The following is a 23,154-nucleotide window of genomic DNA, read 5'->3' as shown; positions in this document are numbered from 1 at the left end:
GGTCATTTGTCGGTATAGCGTTGAGGATGGCGGTCGCCGCCTGTTGGATGGCATCAACGTCAGCATAGCGGTTTCCTTTCATGGCCAAATGTAGTTTTCCGAAAAGGTAGAAGTCGCACGGTGCCATATCAGGTGAATACGGCGAGTGGTTAATGGTTAAAATGTGATTTTTGGTCAAATAATCGGTCACAATCGGTTGATTTTTGAGCAATTTTTGGTCGTCAGTCAATTTGTGCGGAACAAACCGTGCACACACCTTTCGTAAGCCCAAATGTTCGGTCAAAATGCGATAAATCGATGTTTTGGAGATGTTCAATTCCATTTCCATCGATTTCAATGATGATTTCGGCTGATTTTTGATGAATTCACGCACTGTTTTGATGGCATTTTTGGTGATCACGAATTTTGATTGGCCCACATGTTGATCGTCATTTATGTCCTCACGACCACTTTGAAAACGTTGAAACCACTCGTGCACTCTGCTACGGGATAGGCAATCATCGCCATAAACTTGTTTCATCAATTTCGGTAAAAGTTTTACCAATTTTAAAACAAAATTTAATGTTGGCTCTTTTTTTCGAAGCTCATTTTCCGACCGATAACACAAACATACTGACACTTAAAACGCAATAACTTCAACTTCACTTCCAATCGATGAAATGTCATAATCAATGAAATGTCAATGTCAAAATAAAAAAAACTCACTGGACAATCGATAAAGATAGCAGATTCTAACGCACCAGTCGACATATAGATAGCGCCACCAGGGGGCGCTAGCTTCAAAAAGTCCTGTTTACTTTGAATTGCACCTTGTATAATATATATGAACTTTTTAATTTTCAAACCGAGTTTTATCAAACTCGTGTAAAAAAAGACCGTGTAACAACAGAGTTAGCTGTATTGGAATATGACAAAAACATCGGCTCGCTAAATCCTAGCTATAACATAGAATGACTTGAAACAGTAGTAAGCCACCTTTCATCGATTCAATAACTTTTTGTGGCATCTGCTGACAAAAAAGACATGGAGAAAAGGCAATAGAAAAAGGCTTACAATACTAAACAAGACATCTGCCTAGATACAGAGAGAAAAGTTATGTTTGGAAAATGATTCTTTAATTTTTTATAAATATAATCTCCTTCTAAGTGAATAACTTGGGAGAAGCAGTATTAAGGTAGTAATAGGTTTAAAGTAAAGAAATTTAAGACTACAATCTTTAATTAATGTGATACATCATTAACATTGGCCCGTTCTCTGATATTTATTTTGCTTCTAGAAATTACTTATAATCATTAATAAGATTTTAAAAACACAAAATTAATTTAAAAATCTCAATTGCTGCCTTAATAAGTCTGTCTATTTTTACGAAATATCCATTAAGAGTTCTGTATGAAAGCGATCTAAATGATTTCTGAATTTTGGAATCATTTTTAATCAGTGATGAAGAATTGAATATCTTTGAATCTTCCATTATCTTATTATCTTTGAATATATCCATGATGTAGGGAAATATGACTGCCACAATATAAGTATGTTTATCTATAAATCACTAAGTCTTCACAATTATATCCTTCAACAATATAAAGAATCTCAAGAAACCCAACATAGCTATACCTATATCTATGAATGCTTAACTATTCTCTTTTGTGTACGAACATTATTAATATTTTCTGTTGCATCACTCATTGCATAAATTTCAGGAATTATTCCATCAAACTCCAATAAATCCATCTATTTTAAATAAATGATTTAGAGAAGCGGTTTATTATTATTGGGTGGTACCGCAATCCCTTTAAAAAATAACCAAATTCTTTTGCTGGAAAGTGAAAAGCGAATTCGGAAATCATGCGTTTATATACGAAAATTTCAATTAAACTCAATTAGATAACCGTGGTAAAAAATATAAAAAATATTATTATAATAAAATAATAATAAAAAGAATAATTTTATATTAATTTAAAGTGCAATACAGTAAGAAACAGAATTCTATGATAAGAGCAAGACAACCAACCAACAAATCAAGCAAATCTTTAACATATTCTTTGTAGAGCTGAAAAGCAAATCCCCATAAAAATTGTATAGTAGTTAGACCCTTGCATGTTTTTAAGTCTTAAATGAAAATTGTTTGTTTTTATGACTAGTGCATTACTTTATAAGAATTTTTCTTGTCGCACTAGAAAATAATAATAATAAATAAAGGTAAATTTCGTCCAAAAAGCAGGCCCAACTCTAGTACTGTCCATACTTACTGGTTAGGGATATTCGCTGATATTTGCAAGCAACAGCTTATTCTTAGCAAAATACCTTCAATAGATTTTAGCGCAATGTCACACTAATTTCGTCAACTACTATAAATAACTGTAAATTCAGTAAGGACATTCAAAATACATCATCCTTCAAACACAGTTATTAGTTGATTATGAAGCGCGGTAATGGCTTTCTGCCTTGCAAGGCTATTTAAACTTGTAATCAATTTGGCGAAATGTGCTCAACCTTGTGACCTTTTTTTTGTTGCAGTGCACAACAACAACAACAACAACAACAACGGCAGCATCAGCAGCAACGGCAGCAGCAATGCCAACCCATTCAAGAGCCAACAACTACAACTGCAACAGCAACAACAACAACAACAGCAGCAGCTGCTGCTGAATGGGAACGGCGCCGGCCCAATTGTGAATCCATTCCAGCAGCAGAATCTCTACGGGCAATTGACACTCATACCAAATGGCTTTGGAGGCAACAGCAACAGCAGCAGTCAACCTCAAGCGGCGCAGCTGCTTCAGCCCGCAGTGGCGGTGGCAGCGGTGGCAGCAGCGCCGACCCAGCAGGCGTCCTTTTACAATTTCAATGGCAGCTCTGTTGGCACCGGCCCCTACGCCTTGCCCCAAGCATTGCCGAATGGCTGTGGCTTTGGGAGCATCATGCAGCCGACGCCCGTCATGGCCATTGGTGGTGGCGTCTCAGCCTACAATAATCCCTTTGCGGTACGTGCCACTGAATGAGATGATGACGATAATGTTATTTGAATTGTACAGTACACGGTCTATATATTTATTTCTCACTCGTCTTTGTTTTTATTGCCATTCGCAGGCCAGCGGCGGCGCCATGAACACCAATAATCCATTTTTATGAGATTGGAGCAAATCGAACAACAATAACAATAACAACGAGGCATTGAACCAGCCACTTGCAACTTGGCTGAAACGTTGAACAACCACAAACACAACAACAACAACAACAAAAGAAATGAAAGAAAGAAAGCAGTTGAACAAAACAAAACGCAAAACAAAACAAAGTTTAGTCCATTTTATGAACAATTTAATTACAAATATTTGTATTTACTTGTTGCCTTTAGCATCTATAGAAACTTTTTCACTATCAAAACAAAAACAAAAATGAAAATGAAAGAAAACAAAACAAAAAACAAAAGAAAGAAAGAAAGAAATTATTCAACATGCAAAAATTTACAACGCAGCCAATGTCGTCTGTCTTTTGTCATTGTCGCATTAGCTTAACTTAAATACTATTTATAAAGCATACTAACCTAAGATTGAGCGATCAAGCGAGCTAGGCCTGTAAGTCGATTTATGTAAACATACTATACATATACATATATATACTATATATACATCTAAATATGCATCTTAAAATTTAATGTAAACTCTAGCCCCCACCCCCTCATCAGTTTAGTCAACAGTTTTGCCTTGCTATACAAATACAAGTATATATGTATTCTTTAATTATAGATTTTATTTTCGTGTTTCTCTCTTATTTCTTATCGAAATTGTTTGTCCCTTCTTTTTGTTTCGTTTCGCGTATTTTTTATAAATTTTTGCGCGTTTGTTTTTAGGGTACGAAGAAGCTCTGTCAGTTATTGATTGTGTGGCCTTAATAAGATTATGATACTATAAATTATGAACTAATACTACATATAACATGCAAAAACATGCAACTAAATATGTATATATAACAAATATATATATGCTTTTGTACCTAAATTAAATGCAGCTTGTTTTTACTTTTGTTTTAATGAAAGGGGGAGGGACATCTTTGCTCAATACAAGAAACAAACTAAAAGCTTGTTAAGTTGTACAAATTAAAAAGTACTTTTGCCTCAGCAAACATTAGCTGGGCACTTATTTTGTAAGTCTACATATATCAAACTATACGAGTATTCACATCAAAACTATCAAATTTGTACATTTTCTAGAGCAAAACTTTTAAAATGTCCGAACCGAGCCCGTAACTCATTATGGTTGACGGTATAAAAATGTTCAAGACTGTCTAATAATGGTTGGAGATGTTGATCCAAGAAACAAATCTTATTAAAGCTGTCTTTCAAACTTTTTAAAAATTATTGAAGACGTGGCAGCTGGTGGGTGATCAAGGCGAGCACGTGGGAAGACCTAAATGGATTGATCAATCAATCAACAACACCAGAAACACTAATATTTTTTGATGGTTGATTGCCAAGAGTCGTAATAACGGTTGTTGAGAGTTTGATGTTTAAAATGCGTTAAAGATGATGGTTAACAATAAAGAGATCATGAAGGACATTGTCTTAAATAAGATTGAAGAATGGTTGATAGAGTGGCTTGAAATAAAAGCAGTCATACATAGCGTTGAAAAAAGCTTGATAGACTGGCGTTGAAAATAGCTTAACTATTATTCAGGCCAACTGTTTAATACTAATACATCTAATTCTGTTTTTACACCGTAGATTGGTTTCTGAAAAATCCTGAAAAAGAATAAGGTGTCATCAGAAATTTTATATAAGGAAGAAGCATTGTTAACTTCTAAAGAAAATAACTAGAAATAAATTGAAGAGAGCCAGCCAGTCATGTCATGGAATTTATTTCAATATAATACGAGAAATATGCCGAAACGTAACGAGAACTCCTTGAAGCTTGCAAATAAGATCTTGAGTAAAACTTAGCGTACGAACAAAATACAATTCTCATCGTTTCATACTTGTCTTTCCCCACATGTTTTCTCTATAAATCGATTTTAGAGAGCTCGGTTCGAAGCGAATTCGGCTGCTAACGATTTGTAAGACCAGCGACAAGCTAACACTTGGATGTGAATACTCTAGTTATCATTGCTCCTCCACTTTATTCTATCTATGTACATATGTACTTGTACATATTCCAAATTGAAATTAATCGTACACAAGTCCAATGAGAGAGGTAGAGAAATTTTTTCAATACTTGAGCTAAAATATATTAAAGAAAAGCCTTATGTCTATATTAAAAATTCAACGTACTATAACAATAAAACAAAGAAAGCTAACGACACCCATGTAGTTTGAATTAAACGGCGAGCGGAGGGCATCGAACGATATAATCATCCATTTATCCATACCTTCACCTGCAACTCGACATTCAAATAATAAAATGGAGACAAATGTGCACACGAAAATGTTTAATTTATTTAATGTATTTTTATTCATTTCCGTTTCGGTATAATTTCTAGTTTGTTCTTCTTCTTTAGTACTAGTTGGTTGTTTGTTTTTGTTTCGTTTTTCTTTTCATTAGCAATTATAAATTATTTACGTTTTTATATTGTATGTAATGTATATTTAAAAATTCGCATATGAAATAAGTCGAAAGTTATTAAAACACTATTGGTTTCTCCCATCCTCCATTCCGATCTAATTGCCTTCCCTATACGTTTAACAAAACTCTGCTGATTTTTCTTTTCTGTTTTTTGTTTTTTTGTTTCTTTAATGATACGCTCACGTTTCGTCTAAAGCTAACAAAAAACAAACGAATGAAATAAAACTAAAATAAAAATAAAAACTTATATGGTACGTGTATGCTGTAATATTCAGAAACAAAATTAAAGCTGGAATCGCGGCGTACTACATACATACATACAAGTACGTATAGTATATGTTTAATATAAGAAGTGCTTAGGTTAGCATTGCAATTGCGTCAACTGTACAGTATGGCTTATATAATCCTTTAATGTTTACTTCTTCTCTTTTTCTCCCGTCACGTTTTCGCGTATGATGATTATGTTTATAACTAGTCGCCTAGAACAGCTGATTTAGATATTTTGTATCATATATTTTACTTTAATTGTAGTTCTTTCTTTTAAATGTAAATTGTTGTAACAAAGAGATGACTATGTGAGTATTGAAGACCAAGAACGGTGTCAATTTTTGCTAAATGAGGCAGTTGGAAATGAAAATTGTTTCTTCAAATGAAATTCAAATGTTTGCAGAGCTTACAATTTTCAAAATTTACTTTAAATTTCAATAAACCCTCCAAATAGAGTCGACATAATAGTTGTAGATGTTATTTAGTTATCTTCTACCACGATTTTCACAACCTTTTGTCCTACAGTTTTTCTGGCTTGTCAACTATTTTTGTAGACCCTGCAGGAAGTGTAAGTAGTAGAACTTATTAAATAGAAGCCGGCTTATCAAAATGCACCAAAATTCTTAATCTGAACAGAGCTCAGACTAATGAGAACATAAAAGTTCTTCAACGAGTTCAATCGAAATTATAAAAAGACAAATATATTCCAAATTACTTTCTCTCTATAGATTAAATAGCTCTCCAAATATAGTAAAATGTTTGTAAGAAACAACTTTACGACTGCTCCCATCTTTTTGTTTTTTATACTTCTTCAAAGACTGAACATTTTTTCATGTGATATATGGCTTATGCGTTTGCTTTTCTTTTGGGTGGTTTATCGGGTAAGCGGTTCTTTAATTTGTCGGGGCTACACACGCACACACAAATCATTGTGTCCACTTACATATTTACATAGATAAAAGCATATAGTTTTGCAGGTATATGATAGGTAGGTATATGTACTTATATTTTGTGATGCTTTGTAACTCTTGTGGACTCGTTTTCTTTGAATATAAATTGCAAGTAGTAAATAGTTAATACATATATGTATGTAATTCCAAAATACACTCATGTAGTTTACACATCTATATATATTTATATATATATATATATCTATGAATGATGCTCATGTAACTTTCTTAGCTTTGTCGCTGGATACATGTTTGTTTTCCCATTTTCTCTTTGTTTTCTCTGTATTACAATTGTTGTTTAAAAGCATTTGTATTCTTTTGTTTACTTGACTGTGTGTGTACTTTCCTACAATCTTTAATACTCTTTATTTATGTGCAATACATGTATGTATGTTTGTTTGTTTGTTTGTATATATGTATGTTAGGTTGATGTGGACATCTAGAAATGATTGAATTGAATTGTGAACTATTCATTAGAGATTTCTTAGAGATTTCTTGTTTACAAAAATAGGCATAGTGTAAACGTAAAAGTACAAACATAGCCAATGCCTAATTAAGCTTTAAATATATATATAATTTAATTTATTTAATTTTATAAAAGTACAAAAAGTCTGTTACTACTCTGGCTGACGACTAACTGCTTGTCTGCTTTTCTGTCCCTTATATCCTTTGTTATACAAGGTTTGCTTCTTTTTTATTTTCTTAGTTTTGTTCTTTGCCGTCTGTGTTGACAATGTAACGCATTAGAAAACCAGCCGATTTATATATATACACACACACATCGTTATCAAATGTTATTATGTATTGCAAAAAATGCGAAAGCATAAGAGTGACAAAAGTATTATTGAACTACACAATTTTTTCATTTACGAGCACACTTGCTCTTTTCCTTACTTGCATTGAGTTTTCTTGCATTATACTTGTAATGTACTGCCTTGGTATATCATTGAATTAATGTATGGTTTTGCCTTTCGTATATATATTGTATGTATATATATATATATATATGCATATGTTTCGAGAATAAGCCCTATTTAGATGAGTAGGTTACGCAACGATCGATGGCAGCAGCTGTCGCAGCAGCTTACGTGCCATTGGCCTTCGGCAATGGTCGCACCAAATACAGCTTCTCGCCCTGCTTGTTCGTATAGATGGGGGCTCTTTGGTAATGATCGACCAGCTGGTCTAGAGAATGGAATTTACGCTGGCCAATGCAGTACATGTTCTGCTCCACATGCACTCGGAAATGCTTGTTGCGGCCGGGAGCCTTTAGAGAAACCGAATAGTCACCCATCTGGAAGATAGGAATGGGGGGAATAACATGAAAATAATTCCAACAATTGAATATACTTTTAAATCTCACTCACATTAGTCTCACTGTCTCTGATGAGGAAGTCGCCATCGTGTCCATGTCCGTTGAGCACGGTATCGCATTGGCTGCGTGTTATGGCGCCATAGTACCAGGATTTGCCCGCCAAATTGGGACGCTCAATGGGCTGTGAGGGCTGCGATGGTTTGTTGCCCTCATTTCGTCGCTCCATGGAATCACCGCCGCCGGCACCACCGTTGCTGCCGCCATTCCCATTGCCGGCTGCTCCGCCACTAGTGTTGCGATAGGGTGTGGCCAAATAGTCATTCAACTCTTGTAGATAATTGCGTGGAACTAAACCGACTTGGCCCTGGTTGTTGCGTGCTTTGAACCAGTCTGGATCAGAGGCAGGACGATCGACAATCTCCAGACGATCCCCCTTCTCGAACGAGAGCTCTTGATCGTTGTTCGAAGTGAAGCTATAGAGCGCCACCTATTGAAGGATACAACTTTTCAATTGGAACCCATGTGTGTAATCAAATTTCGTCCAGAACTCACCACAATGTCAAGCACATTCTCGGCCATGGCGTAAGTGTGGATCTCACCATCATTATCACAATCTTCGGTTGTGTAGTTGCTTGGAAACCAGCCCACCGAATTGCCGCTCTGACCACGCCACCAGCCATCATTCGACTTCTCCAGTATAAGTATGCGTGTGCCCTTCGTTAAGGAGAGCTCATCGGGCTGTTGCGCCTGGTAGTTATATTTGACGATGGCTGTGCCAATGGCCTCGGCCGGATCGGGTGGCAAGCGACGCGACATGGTTGGACTTTCGATTTGGCGAGACGGTGAACAATTTGGAAGCGTCTTTGAACCAGATCCCTTTTTCACTTTTTTCTTGATGCTAAACGACAAAAAACGGAAACACAGAGAGAGGGTTAGAACAAATCCGCTTCAATAAATTAGAATGTGTTGATAGCCAACTACTTGTAAATTAGTAATTGGCAGAGGCTTGTTTCGCGGCCAGTTAGCTTGAAAGAGGACTTTGCCGCTACTTCTGTCATTTGTTTAATAGAGTGTGTATTAAAGATAAGGCTTTACGGGTATTTCAAAGTATTGTCTAGGGTTTGGTGTTTAGAAACAAATCACTAAACAAATAATATTGATTATTACACACATACACAAAATAATACAAAGAAAGCACAAATGAATTTTTTACAATAGCCGAAAGCAGTTCAAAAATATAGAATTACGAAAATCAAAGCAAACTCGATACAAGGAAAATATTGATTTATAGATTTTTTTTGTGTATTCTTTTGGAGGGGGGGTCTTGCTTATTATTTCTGCTGAAATCAGAACAAAAAGAACACTTAAATTAAATTGAATGTGGGGCATTTGCAACGCACCTGTCGAAGAGCGACGGCTTCTCCTTTTTCACATAATTACTGGGCACATAGCCGGACTGATTGCGACTATTCTGTACGCGCCACCAATGCTTCGAATCATCGAGCAGCAAATAGCGCTCGTTCTTACGCAAATCCAGCTCCTGAGCCCCCTGGGCCGCATAATCGTATTTGGCTACCACGTAGCAAACGTCTTCTTGAGATTTGCCTGAAATCACGCAGAGAATATATTGTTAGGTGAAGTTTTAAACATTTTAAAATCTATCTAGCCCCTGTACATCTTTTCTCAATGGGTGCAAAAAAATATCTGGAAGTTATTTATTTAACTAAAAGGAAATGGCCCTAGACAATGTTAATGTACTATATGTACACATAATTCTGTTTTTACACGGTTTTGATAAGACACGGTTTGCAAAATAAAAATTTTATATAGGGTTACAAGACATTATTCCATTTAGCACGGTTTAAACACGACTTTTTCTGGAACCAATCTACCGTGTAAAAACAGAATTAGGTGTATTTGTAAAATCCAGAGAGTAATTACTGTTGTCTTAATAAAAATGGCCAATTCTTTACAAAAATCCCTTTTAATAGCATTAATTTGTTAAAATAACAGCCTGTAGATTAAAAGACTGAAGGATGGCACTATCTAGAGCTGTCTTTCTGGCTGCACTAGTGGGCTATATGCCATAGTTCAATTGTTCCAATGACTAAATAATTGTATTAGTTAAGATATACACATTAAGAATCTATGTTATTTTTTGTACCATTTAGGAACTATCCATAATAGGGGAAATTTCAAATAAAATACCATTACGTATGTTTCCAAAATAGTCTTACAAACCCAAAGTGCAGGAACTTTTTTTTGGTAAAATTATCTTATAAATCAGCTACTCATTAGACCTAAATCTATGGTAAGGTATTCTCCAATTTTTACATTATTTACATTAAGAAGCGATCAAATTTTTATGAAATCTCTTGTAACTATAGATAGATGATTTAAGTGTCTAGTCTACAATGAAGATTCTACAGAATTATGATTTCAGTTTTTTAATTAATATATTTACTTAAATACAAATCTATTGACTGCTTAATATCCATATTATGTTTTGTTATAAATTTTTAATAATCTTTTAGTAAAAGCTCTGCATATAAAATAAAATCATATCTCTGCTGTTCTCTGTTCACTCTTCTAATATCAAGCAAGCTTTTATGTATGTTGTATATATCTTGTCGGTTTTGATATGAATATTAAATGATCTTAAAAGTAGGAAAGCTTTAGTAAAATTACATGTTGTTCAGATATAAATTCTATATGGCAGATGTTTGGTAAAACTTTGAACTTCTCATAAGTTTCAGTATTTAACGACCTTTTCTACATTTGCTCAAGAGGTCTAGAGGATGTTGATAGATGCGCATCCGACTCGGAAATTTGGTTGTAAAACTGCGCCTTGATTGTTTTCTGAACTCTTCTGTGCGCTTCCCTGTCCTATTCCCGTCCAATTTCTAGACCATTTACATTAAATTATAGCAGATCTGATTACAACCTCTCGAGAGTGTTGACTAATCCACCTTACTAATAGGGAAATCGACTTATAACTCTTACTAATTCAACCTTTATTATCTATTATTAAGACAACATTGTTAGGGAGAACAGGCATTGGAAAAGTTCTTAGAATTTGTCAAAGTTGAATATAGTGAAGAATTTTATAGCGATCTTACCGTGCTTCATGTTGCCCGCCATTGATTGTGTATGTCCAGCGTTGCCAGCGGCGCTGCAACTGGAATTGCCGCTGCTGCTGCCGTTGCTGTAGTCGATCGGCGGGCAGCCGCTGCTCGGTGACTGACCAAAGGTCACACTTTTGTGCTGTGCACTGCAGCTGGATGCCGTCGACAGTGTGCGATGATGCTGCAGCGCCTGCTGCGACAGCGATGTGTGACGTTGATGATGAGCTGGAGAGCCAGGTGCTGTCTTCTGCTGCTGTTGTTGTTGTTGTTGCTGCTGACGATAGAACGCCTGCTGATGCTGCGGCGGTTGTGGCGGATACTGCTGCGAATGCTGTTGTTGTTGCTGTTGTTTCTGCGAACTGCTTGAGGAATCGGGGAAATTGCGCGCAAATTGCTGTGGATATTCCAACATTCCACGTGTGGCTGCTCAAGGGCTTGGCTTGAGTGGCTGCCTTGTTCCGATCCTGACTCTCTTTATATATATGTATATGTATGTGTGTGAGGTCTTCCAGCAACGGCTAAGTCAATAAATTTACAAGTTGTGTTGTTGTTGTTGTTGATGTGTTTGTTTCTGTTGCTCAATAGTTGGCAGCAACAATGACAAACAACAACAGCAACAATTAGTCTCAAAGTGTCAAAAGTGTTGTTCAGTGAAGCGAGCTTAGTTAATTGAGGCAGTGCTTGTTGTAGTGTGTGTGTTGTTGTTGCAATTCTTCTGCTCGCTACAGTTACAGTTGTTGCTGTTCTTAGTCTGTTGCACTCTCAGTCTCAGTCTGCTGCAAGTTGATTTTTGGCATTGTTGTTGTTGTTGTTGTTGTTCTTGTGTGCGCCAATGCATATTGGCTCTACATTATTGACATTGGACGACATCGGCAGCAGCAAAGTAAGTATTCAAAATGCAGCGCAAACAAAGGCATAAAGTGAACCCAAAAAAGAAAAAACGAGAACAAACAAGAGCGAAAAAGAGAGTGTGAGAGAGTGAGAAAAATATTGAAATTAAAGAGTTTACTGAAGAAGCCATTTGGTAAAAAGCATTCACAATATCATTTAGCATTATAAAAAAAATCAAATGGAGCAACAATTCTTAAATAAATCAACTTACTATAAAAATGGTATATGTATGTATGATGTATGAGTGGATGGATGGATGGGTGGATGATGATGATGATGATGAATGATATGCCTAGCATCAGTCAGCGGAACAAAGATCAGCAGACGAGGGCCGTATTAAGTGTAGATTATAGTTGAACGACAGATGTCCACAAAAAACTCAAACTTGGTATCACATTTCAGCCTGCCTCTTTAGTTTTTGAAATCGAAATTCTCGGAACAACTGTTGCAAGTTTTTGTTTTCTTAATTATGTAATCGGGTCGTTTTTCAGTTAATCTCTACTATTACATGCTATAGTTAGTATTATTACTAAGGCGAACCATTTAGACTCTAAAACTGAGAGTAACTTTAGCAATGATTATAGCCATTTAAAAGCACTTGCTGCATCCCTTTTTGTATTCCCAAAATTTTATTTTAATAATTGTTCAACATGCGGTTCATGTACTTAAATTTTACTTTTCCAATATTATATAAAGTTATAGAATATATTTTTAAAATTAATGCTACATCTGTAAGATTTAAAAAGTTTTCTACAAGTTCAGTTCCCTAATAACATTGTTACTGTTTCAGAACGAGTCGGAGAAAAGAGGTTCGAACGCAAATAACCAATAACCTAATAATAGTTCAACATAGAATGGGTACTTGACGTGAAAGCACAATAATCCTTTTTGGATTTTTATTAAGTGCTATTTTAACGCTTAATATAAAGTCTTTCAAATGACAGCTTTAAGTACCACACTCTCCATCAAATAAACTCAAACAAAATATGACAGCAATCCAACTAGCTTAGTAGCATTTGATGAATCCATATAGCGTTTTGATAGCATATTTTTATAGTGGCACTCAGATGGTAGAACATGTTATATACTTGTAGTACATACTCGAAAATGATCAAATTGATAAGACAAATCCGAATCGTAGTGTATGTCCGTCTGTCTGTTTCAATCACTACTCGTTAACTTGTTTAGCTCGGTGTGTAATCAAAGAATTGCTTTTGAATAAATGAATTATGTTTTTTTATATAAAACTACCATGAATCAAACACTATATTATTATTATTATTGAAATGTAATTCAAATCAACTCAATATTATTGGCTAGAAAAACCACAAAAAGACCGCAAAGAAAGAAGGCAGCTGGTCGAGATTTTGGAAAGTCCGCACAAATCGCTTTGAATCGATACAAGTGGATGTCTTCCACTAAGAATGAAGCACGTGTACAGTCACAAGTATATAGACTGCTTAGCTTTTCCGATTCGTGAAAATCTTAATTGAAAGACAGGTGTCTGTTAGCTGCTGACACTGACATTAACAATAAGTGAAAATTGTAAGAATATCACTAACAAACACAATACTGATTTGAAAATAATTTAAATAGCGTCTGGTTATTTATTATTACTAATATACTTTCGGTATTTATAGTAGAAATTATTTATGGCGTAAATTAAAAACAGAATTGTGTATTTTACATTTCTGGCAGATGACAAACTTGGCCTCAATAATCCCAAGAGTAATTGAATGTGCAGATCGATTAAGCACATCAGCTTATGAGCAGTGGTTGCAACTCAGTTTGGTGACCCCGACATAAAAATATAATTGCTCTTCAGGTGACTGTACTGCTTTAAGTGAATTTACAGATGCACAGCTCTAATTCAGACAGGGATATCTTTACTTTTAAAATTTGAAATAACTACAGAAACTATAAACGAATTAGCTAAATCTTTTAATTAATCAAGTCGTCTTAGTGACCCCTCAGTTTGGTGACCCCCACGTAATTATATAAGTTTCTTTCTGCTTATTTCTCGTACAAACCACAAAGACATGCAAATGTTGCAAAATAAAAGGGGAAGTTGTTTGCCAATTACAAGACTTGCCGCATTATGTGAATGCCAGTGCAGGTAATTAGACAACTAAAAGAGACAGACAGACAGACAGGCAGGCAGGCGGGCAACAAAAACAGCAACAACACTATAGCTGCTGCACAGCTGCTGCAATTAAAAATGTGTGACGGAAAAGCAAGTGAAAGTTGGGGCCCAACACGCCCCTCTAACTGCTCTGGGAGATGGGAGATGCTGCCCAAAGGGGCGAGGAAGTGAACGGCTGTGAGTGCGACGAGCCAGCGAGCCGCATAATTGAATTCAATAAAACAAAATGTTAACAATTTTAGGTTGCACGAACATCTGAGAGACGCCAAGTTGCATTCATAAGCATATAAACACACACACACATATATATACATATATAGTATATACATGCATTGAATTCTAAAAATAGCAACACAAGTCACAAAAGTCACACAAACAGAGGCAGTCACATTGCTGGAAAGGTTGATAAATTGAGAGTGTTATTGACAGGGCCTGTGTGTGAGTTGTGGTTGTGATTGTTGTTGTTGTAGTAGTTGTTGCTGTTGCTCTACAATCCAATTGCATTTTTATTGGTTCGCCAGCCCCTTTAAATAAACAAGAATGGAGAATGAAGTCATTCCCGAATAAACAATTTCCAAGTAACTCTCTTGTATTTATGTCGATTCGCGTTCAAAGAAAAAGTTTTTCGGCCCACAAATAAGTAGTACATGCCAACAACGACAACAACTAACCAGAATACAAGCCAAATGCTGGAAGTGAGTCACGAACAGGAATCGGCATTGGTCACAAAAAGATTTATCAATGTGAAGAATAAAAAAACATGAAACCACATTAACTCCAACACGTTGAAGTTTCTATACACTTTCCAACATTTTGTTGTTTTAAGGTTTCACAAAAAAAGTAGTTATCGCAATATCTATTCGTTCCTTATCGCAACTAGCCCTAGAAGAACTAGGAATTCCATTGTGAGAGCAAAAATAACTAAATACAGTAATAGAAACTTAAACTTTCCCATAGACTTGGCAGATTTGAAATATTAGAATGATATATTTTGGCAGCTATGGAGGAAGAATTGAGATATAATACATTATAAAAAAATATTTTTGATAAGATCATATATTATGTGTGCCGCATAAAGTCCACAATGTTGGGAAAGTTGGCTATTAGTATCAGACCTATTTTGAATGAATGAATTTTTATCTATTCGGAATAAAGACAGTCAATTGTTCTACCTATAATAGGAATATGGGCTATTTAATACAATATTTTGTATATACAATATTGTTTTCAATATTCTACCTGAAGGAGCAAAAATGCTCTCATAACAAGCATTTTCATTTAACAAATTATAGTCAATACAGTATTTGTAATATTGTATTGTTTTACTAGTATATCGGTTTAGTTAACAAATACTTATCTACACATTTTATTTTATTTTATTTATTGCAATTCATCAAAGAGATAAGCATTCCAGGTAGTTATAAATGTGAACCATGTGTCACAAAGGCGATTTACTTTTCTATAAATATTAAATAGAACATTCCATTTTAGCACTGCAATTATAGTGCGCTTAAATGGAATTGAAAGCGAAAAAATGTATCACATTTTCTATCCCGAATGCAAAAAGAAGAAATAGCAAAAAATATTGAATATTCTTGCAAATGTAAAAGTACTACTTGAAGTACAAATGTTTTAATCCCCTCCAAATCAAACAAAACTTAAGAAGTGAATTATTTTCTGTAAGAATTCGATTCGGTTCGTTGCAGTGAAAACAAACAACTGTGCCAAATGTTCCTTAAATAATTTTAAAGTATACGTGATTGACAAGCATTCACATAAAGCTATATAGCCCTTTGAAAGTGTATAGAATTAAATACCCGCATACCCTCTAACAGCGTAACATTATGGAATGAAATTGATGGCGACAACGACGAAACGCCTCAAAAGTAGGCCGCCAGCGTTCGAGACAGATAAAGAGACTGTCAGACAAAGGAGCTGGAGTGTTAACAATCAGCTTCATTCAGTATTCGTGTGCTTTACATCACACATTTGGGCGATTTGTTAATAAGCCAAGAGCACAGTTCATTGGCCACGTCCATTTAAGTCCACATTAACATCAACATCAGAGACTCCATTCCAAATCAAAGTCAAAGTCATACGCCATAGGCAGAGTATTATCTATAATTATAGCTGGTGAGTCAGCTTCAAAGTCGTTTGAAGACAAATCTAATATCGCCAGAGGGCGTCGACTCCGACAGAAAACTTTGAGAATTACCTTACGCGTGATATTCGTTGTTTTCACTTTTCAGCACACCTTCTCAGACATCTGCGATGTGTGTGCGTTAGTTTGCGATATTTGACTCTATTAGCAAGTTGAAGGTCATCCAAATGCCAAACACGAGACATAACATAAGTAACTGCGTTTCTTTCACTTAATTAAAGAGACGGAAACAAACGATTTCCAAGGCAAAACCTATGAGTTGCAAACGCTTATTGGATGCTTTTGTTGTTGTTTCTTAGGTAAAATAACAAAATTGAAGCTTTTAGTAATTTCCCTGGTGCGTTATATATACATACTATTTACATATGTATGTGCCAAGCAAAATGTTGTCATCGGCATGTGTGTGCAAAAGCCCCAACTCTGAAGAGTCATCGCGATAAGAGTTTGTGGTTCGTTTAGTATACGGAGGAATAGCAAACATTTAGATTAAAAGTTACCTAAATAGCATTCACAGTATAGGTTGTAATCAGAGAAGAATGTTGGGTGTTTAGGAACAACTTGAAGTAGTAGATATAAGGATTATTAGCAATTAGTTTGGTATTTGCATTTGTTTAATAAAATTAGTTCTAAACAATTCAAAAGTTGTGGAGCTAAGATAACAACATATTCTCTAAGCAGGGAGAAGTGATTACTCCTCAGGGAAGTCTGCACTGAAACAGTTTAAGAAGAACTTTTGACCATTCTTTATAGAAGGTTACTGTACAATTCTACTATTTATGTTTAATCTCTATTTTTTATGTAACAGATGCAGTTCGTTATGTTATTGCATTTGTTTTGTTTGTTTTTATTTTCTAATGGTCTATTTTTTCTTGGGGTCCTTAAAGAAATTGTTAATTTTTGAGATAAGCAGAGAACATATTTTGTAAATAAGGTAATTCTTAAATTTTAGTTAGAAATTTTGTATCACTTCTCAGAGAACATTCAAGGAAAATACACATTAACAATACAACATATAGTAGTTTAATTATTTAGGTATTAGGAGGAGCACAAGTAGCCTTGATGAAACAAAAAACCTAAGCAAATTTAAAAGAGCGAATGTTTTTCCACAGCCCTAAAAAATTGACCAATTCTGTGTAGAATTCCCGGAAAACACCAACCAAAGCAATGAAGAATTCAAGCCTAAACTGCATATTCAGCTAAATACATTTTAGGATACCCGGAATAAGAAGGCCCGTTGTAGAATAATCATAGAGTAATCATCCTGACCAATAGTTCTAAAAGTACATTCTGGCAATATTTTTGTTATATTTCGTAATCAACTTATAATTGGTTTATCTTTCCAATCTTTGTAACTTTTACTCCCATTTCCTTAGCGGCAACTAGTTTATAAATTGTCAGTTATTTAGTTCAGCTTGGCCGGCCTTACTATTAGATGGCATGCATTATTAAATAAGGTCAGTAAATAAACTTTTTGAAGCAATTTATTGCGAGCGAGTGCCCTATTCTCGATACGAAATAGTTTTCCCATTCATAGTTGAAGTTCTTGCAATGAATGCATAAAACTGTCTATAATTCAAGAAGTCCGCAAGCACATTTCTATAGAGGTAAGTGGAGCACTTTGAGAGCCACAAACTGGAGAACTTGTTTGTTAAAGAAACTGCTGAAGAAGAAGAGAAACAACAACAACAACAACATAAAATGGTCATATTACAGCCATGAACGTGTGTGTCATGTCACAGTGCATAAAAACCAATTGTAAAAACGTAAAATGAACTCAAAAGCAGATGTCTGTAAAGAAGTAATGCTGTGTGGCCCAACTATAAATATATACTTGTATGTACATATACATTTATGCATATATACATACTTATTTATCTATACATACAGATGGTCTATGTTGGCGAGAGCATGACAAGTCATCTGCGTTTGTTTTATGTATTTGTTTTGCCGAAGTGAAAGCTGGCTTTTGATAATAAAAGAACTATGCAAATAGATTTGACTTGTTTGTCGAGCATAGCGGTAGAATTAGAATTTTGCATTGAAAAGGCAAATCCAGATACGCAGATACTTATACAAATATACAGATGTAGTATATAGTATGTGGGCTATAAAGCGAATGATATGACAGACGTCTAACAGCGGCAAGCGCAAAGGTAAACACAATTACAGTCGGGTACGAAATAACATATACAACGAGCCACACATATCTTGAGCCGATATATTTTAGACCATAAATACAAATTGATCATTAATGTGAAGCTTTGCAAACAATTTTAAAATAAGTTGTTAAAGTACAGTTTCAAAGTTAAATTCTCGCACTTTAAAATTTAACTGAGCTCGTCTTATCAACGATATCGTTATGACCCAAAGTTTAAAAGACTTACAGTGCCGACTGATTTCAATCGAAGGCAGGAACATTGATACACGATACTACAATAATCAGGTATTCTGAACGACAAGTTTCCTGTTTTAGGACTGTTAGTACAACCATACCTTCAGTTATTGAACCTTGCGTTTCTTTCGAGTTTAAACTAAAAACTTTTAGTTTTTAATACAAACTGTGACACATTTTGATTAGAATCGGACATTGATTATCTTTGCTATGCATTTTTCCTTATCTCTACACTTTAAACCAACTAATAAATATATACATACTTCTACAAATTATGGCTTTGCTCGACAACTCTAAATTGCTTGTATGGACATAGGTTCTTATCTATTAATTTTGTTAATCACATTTCTAAAGAATATTAATGTCAGAATATACAAATTATTGAAAATTTAATCATTTCTAAGAAAGTTCATTTAAAATACGGAGAACTTTTACTCAAAATATAAAATAGGTTCTTGAATTTTAGATGCAAATGCCGATATATATTTTTGTTAGAAATATAGCACAATTTTGTCATACTTCTTTCCTTCAGAAACGCTTGTAGAAAACAGTTCAGTTGGAAGACAGTCTTCCCGAGACGTATTAAAACATGTCATCCTCTTTATCCTTCATTTGTATGATCGCAAGTCTTTACATTTAGTTACCGCCCACAAATGTTTTTTAAAAATTAAAACTAGTTGTTCATGCAAAACGAATACATTGAATTATTGTTGTATTATTGATTCAAACAACAAATACTTAACAAAATTGAAACAACTTTACAAAGAGAAATTTGTAAATACAAAACGCGAATGTAAATTCACTTGATCAGGAGTTTGAATTAATTATCAATTTGTAATTATTATTTTGCGCTTGGCTGTATGGTTGTAGCAAGTCGTGGGTGAGTTTAGTTATGGCCATTGAACCAACACATTTCTTACATACTCTCTTCCCCGATTTGTACGTGAATTATTCACACACTGTGGCGATTTATATTTTCTCTTGTTATTGCTATGTTGTTGTAGTTGTTCGTTTGTTTACATAAGCACAAGACATTGCCAAGGCACCGAACAGCGACGAGTGAGTGAGTGAGCGTTGTTGCTGCTATTGTTGTTGTTGTTGTTGTTGGCATTGGCCACCAATGCTTTGACAATTTTCAGCGCCAAGGCTTTTTCTATGTTTTGTCTGGCTTTCGTCAAAGAGAAATGGGAAAAGTTACACGTTTAGATTGCGCCAAAGAGGCGGGCGCAACATTTCGAAGACGCATACATACATACACAAACACATACATACATACATACATACGCACATACAAATTTATGAAGCAGAAAGTTAGGACGGGGGGTCCGTTTACGGCGGAAGCAGACGGTTCCGTTCCGTTCCGTTCAATAAACTTATGAGACGCAGCAAGCGTATTAAGTCAGAACCGCGTTAAGACAAGGGGTAATGAAATATATGCCCACAAGTCTTAAGTGCCTACAAATTATTTTAAATAAAAATGTAAAAAGTGTAGCAGAACAACGAAGAATTTACGTTTGATATGGACGGAAGATAATGTTGCCTGCAGTTATGACAACAAGTATGAGTCACATTGTGAAGGCTTTCCTAGAAGTCCAATTGCTGTGAATTGACGGCAGATTCGTGAGTAGTCTTGAAAAACCAATAAACAGACACATCATAAGCCACAAAAAAAAAAACCATTTCTGATAGGTTTTTGTTTAAAAGCTGAGCTGCAAAGTGATCCTAATTGAAAAGTCTATTGGTTTTGCTTTAGAAAATGCATTTGAAATCACGCTCTAAGGGTTTAGAATCATTTATTTAGTGCAAAAAACCGCATGAGACTTAAAGAAGTCACCTTTCGTAATGTACTTGTATGTGAATACTAAGCAGGGTATTGGAAAATTCCAACTCCAAGTGGCTTCGAAATTGGATTAACTTCCAACTCGATTTGGGAGCTCTAAGAAAGAATACAAGACAAACTGCTTTCATCGATTTGTGCAACTTGTTTTAGGGCCTGATTTATTTTATAGTATAAAACAATCACCATTTTGGAAGGCTTACAGAATATATCGATGTATTATAGAAATTTCTGAAGGTAAAGGCCACTCAAAACGAGTAATAAGATCGTGCTATATTTAATTTTCCTTGCGCCATTATTAAGTTGGTACCAAAATATACACAAAGCTGTTGGTAATCAATGAACTGCAATTTGCAACAGAAATAGCAAACAACAAGCGATTTTAAATTTGTTTGTTATTTTTGTAGCTTGCATTTGTTGTTGCTGTTGCTGCAATGATAGACAGTTTGCCATGCAAACAAACAAATGTATGTACATACATAAATACATATTTGCAGCGCATATACACGAATTGCTGGCAGGACGCCTGCAGGATGCTAACGAGCGCAGCAGGAACTTAATGCATACGCACACTTCGCACACATATAAGTCACAGTCGTGTTGATTTAGAATTTTTGCGCAGCTGTTGTTGTTGTTGTTTTCATTGTTTTGTTGCCGAGCAGATTTTGTGACAAGGTGGCACACGCCCGCCCCGTGCCCAATTGGGCGCTCAATGTATGCGCGTGTGTGTTTGTGAATTCTGCTGGTTTGCCGGCCATTTTTTTGAAGTTCTTCAGGAACAGACAGACACACACACATACATACATGCATATATATAAACAAACACATGTCTGGATGTGTGTGGGGTGGTTATTTGCTTAAATGGTGAAAATATTATGTACTTGCGAAGGGCAAAAAAAATGAACTCGAGATGCCATACAAATGACGACAACATTGACAAAATGTTTGTTCTGAGGAACTGACACTTATAGCCGTGGGGCAGTCACGACCATGGTTACCGAAAACTGTCCCGGACCCCACCCCACAACAACACTAGAAGAAAAAACAACAACAAGACAAACGTGGCAAATTCTCTTTGAACAAAATAATTATGATAATAAAAACGGCATAGGAATAAAATGCAAGGCAAGGAAAACCACGCGTTGCATAAAACAAAAAGGAGTTGCGCTCTCTTGCCACAAAGAGAGCGACTGAGGGAGTGTGAAAGAGAGCTCGTAGTCAGTGGTGCGATGGGTGGGGGACGTGGGCCACTGTTTAGGGGTGACTCTGAGTAAATAGTTGCACAACTAAAAGGTTTGCTGATGCAACCAAATATTCTCATGTTTGATTGCTAAATAAAAGTGTTTCTACCAACACGGATAACAAAGCATTTAAATATGCACTAAACAAAAGGCAGACTCTCTAATCCCCACCCCCTTCTTCCAGGATAACGCGCAAGTGAGAGCGAGCAGGCGCGCAGAGCGTAGGGATAGGCAATTTTTTTATTCCGTAGCAATTTTTTAAATTCTCCAACTTAACTAATTTTTTGGCAATGTTGCTGCTTAAGATGATTATGAAGTTGGGTTATATGAGTTGTAAGTAGAGAACGTAACAAAAGTGAAACATAACATAACGAGAGCGACATAACACAGAGGAGGATAGGGAGAAATTGAGAGAGAGCGCCGAGCGCCCGAGAGCGACACAAAACAGGAGCAAAAAGGAGTAGCCTTATATTTTGTGTGTACCTACCGGAGACAACGTTTTGATGAAAACTGCGACGATGACGACTGCGACGACGGCAACTCCTAACAGCAGCCAACGGCCCTTAGTGTAGCAATCATGTAAAATGCACTTTTCACAATTTTCTTTCGTTTGCAACAACAATACACGCACACACGAACGCGCTAGCACTTGATTGGGTGGTGTTTTTTAGTGTGTGTGTGTTTTGGAAAAGTGTATTGCACTTTACACACGATAATTTATAATACTTTATGCTCAATATTGAGCTGCTGGGCAATCGATGCGAACGCAGACAATACTCAATACATATGCTGCCTATGTATGTATATGTATGTACGTGTTTTCGTATATGAGTGTGTCTCCAAAAAAAACCGTCGTTTTTCTTATGTTTTAACACAAGCTCTACCAGCAGCTAATCTAACGCTGGATAACACTTTATGGCATTTTCTATGCCTTTTCACTGAAATTTCTCCGCCTCTTTTTGGGCTGGTTAACAGGCGGATACTAAATTGACAATTGCGCACGTTTTCGATATATTTTTGCTCAATATTACCGCTGCAACGTGAGGCTGTTGCTTTTGGCTAGACAATTAAACACTTTTTTCACTATATTTCGCGTTCGAAACACCCAATTTTTAATAATTAACGCGGAGCAGACAGCCGTCTGCATATCAGTTTCTATACATCTGCCGCATACTTATCGCATTGCTGCTATCGGGCGCGAGGGCTGTAACGTACTGTTATCGGTATCGTGCGAATGTGCAGCCGAACAGCTGGAAATGAAAAACTATCGAGTACTG

General features: G+C 35.7%; 2 protein-coding genes across 8 annotated transcripts in view; one reads left to right on the top strand and one right to left on the bottom strand.

The window, feature by feature from the left end:
• LOC115631959 (arf-GAP domain and FG repeat-containing protein 1) overlaps positions 1–4,003 on the top strand; it is a 44,225-nt gene extending 40,222 nt beyond the window's left edge. For all 4 annotated transcript variants that reach the window (XM_030528822.1, XM_030528824.1, XM_030528823.1 and 1 more), the window contains 2 exons: positions 2,518–2,984; positions 3,091–4,003. In XM_030528822.1, the coding sequence (XP_030384682.1) occupies positions 2,518–2,984; positions 3,091–3,132 (509 nt within the window). In that variant the 3' untranslated portion in view covers positions 3,133–4,003. The remainder of the gene's footprint in view (positions 1–2,517; positions 2,985–3,090) is intronic.
• Positions 4,004–6,934: 2,931 nt separating this feature from the next.
• LOC115631557 (cytoplasmic protein NCK1) lies at positions 6,935–23,019 on the bottom strand. 4 transcript variants are annotated; one of them, XM_030528344.1, is made up of 6 exons: positions 22,365–23,019; positions 11,207–12,057; positions 9,488–9,692; positions 8,640–8,985; positions 8,140–8,574; positions 6,935–8,066 (listed from the first exon to the last, which is right to left on the bottom strand). In XM_030528344.1, the coding sequence occupies exons 2-6, from the start codon at positions 11,622–11,624 to the stop codon at positions 7,857–7,859; spliced, it is 1,614 nt and encodes a 537-aa protein (XP_030384204.1). In that variant the 5' UTR covers positions 11,625–12,057; positions 22,365–23,019; the 3' UTR covers positions 6,935–7,856. The 4 variants fall into 4 exon arrangements, with proteins under 4 accessions (XP_030384204.1, XP_030384205.1, XP_030384208.1 ...); XM_030528345.1 differs by having other exon boundaries at positions 11,207–11,730; XM_030528348.1 differs by lacking the exons at positions 9,488–9,692; positions 11,207–12,057 and having other exon boundaries at positions 22,365–23,016.
• Between the last annotated feature and the right edge of the window lie 135 nt (positions 23,020–23,154).

Source organism: Scaptodrosophila lebanonensis, unplaced genomic scaffold (genome assembly GCF_003285725.1).
Source record: "Scaptodrosophila lebanonensis strain 11010-0011.00,11010-0021.00 unplaced genomic scaffold, SlebRS2 tig00001412-arrow-pilon, whole genome shotgun sequence".
Taxonomy (NCBI): Eukaryota; Metazoa; Arthropoda; class Insecta; order Diptera; family Drosophilidae; genus Scaptodrosophila; species Scaptodrosophila lebanonensis.
This window is presented reverse-complemented; position numbering and strand designations above follow the sequence as displayed.

Bases quoted from the DNA above. Each gene is read 5' to 3' on its own strand.
- LOC115631557 (XM_030528344.1), bottom strand. From the start codon at position 11,624: ATGTTGGAATATCCACAGCAATTTGCGCGCAATTTCCCCGATTCCTCA. The intron at 8,986-9,487 runs GTGCGTTGCAAA...TTTGTCGTTTAG, and splicing joins AAGCCGTCGCTCTTCGACAG to CATCAAGAAAAAAGTGAAAA. The intron at 8,067-8,139 runs GTGAGTGAGATT...CCTATCTTCCAG, and splicing joins TCAGAGACAGTGAGACTAAT to ATGGGTGACTATTCGGTTTC.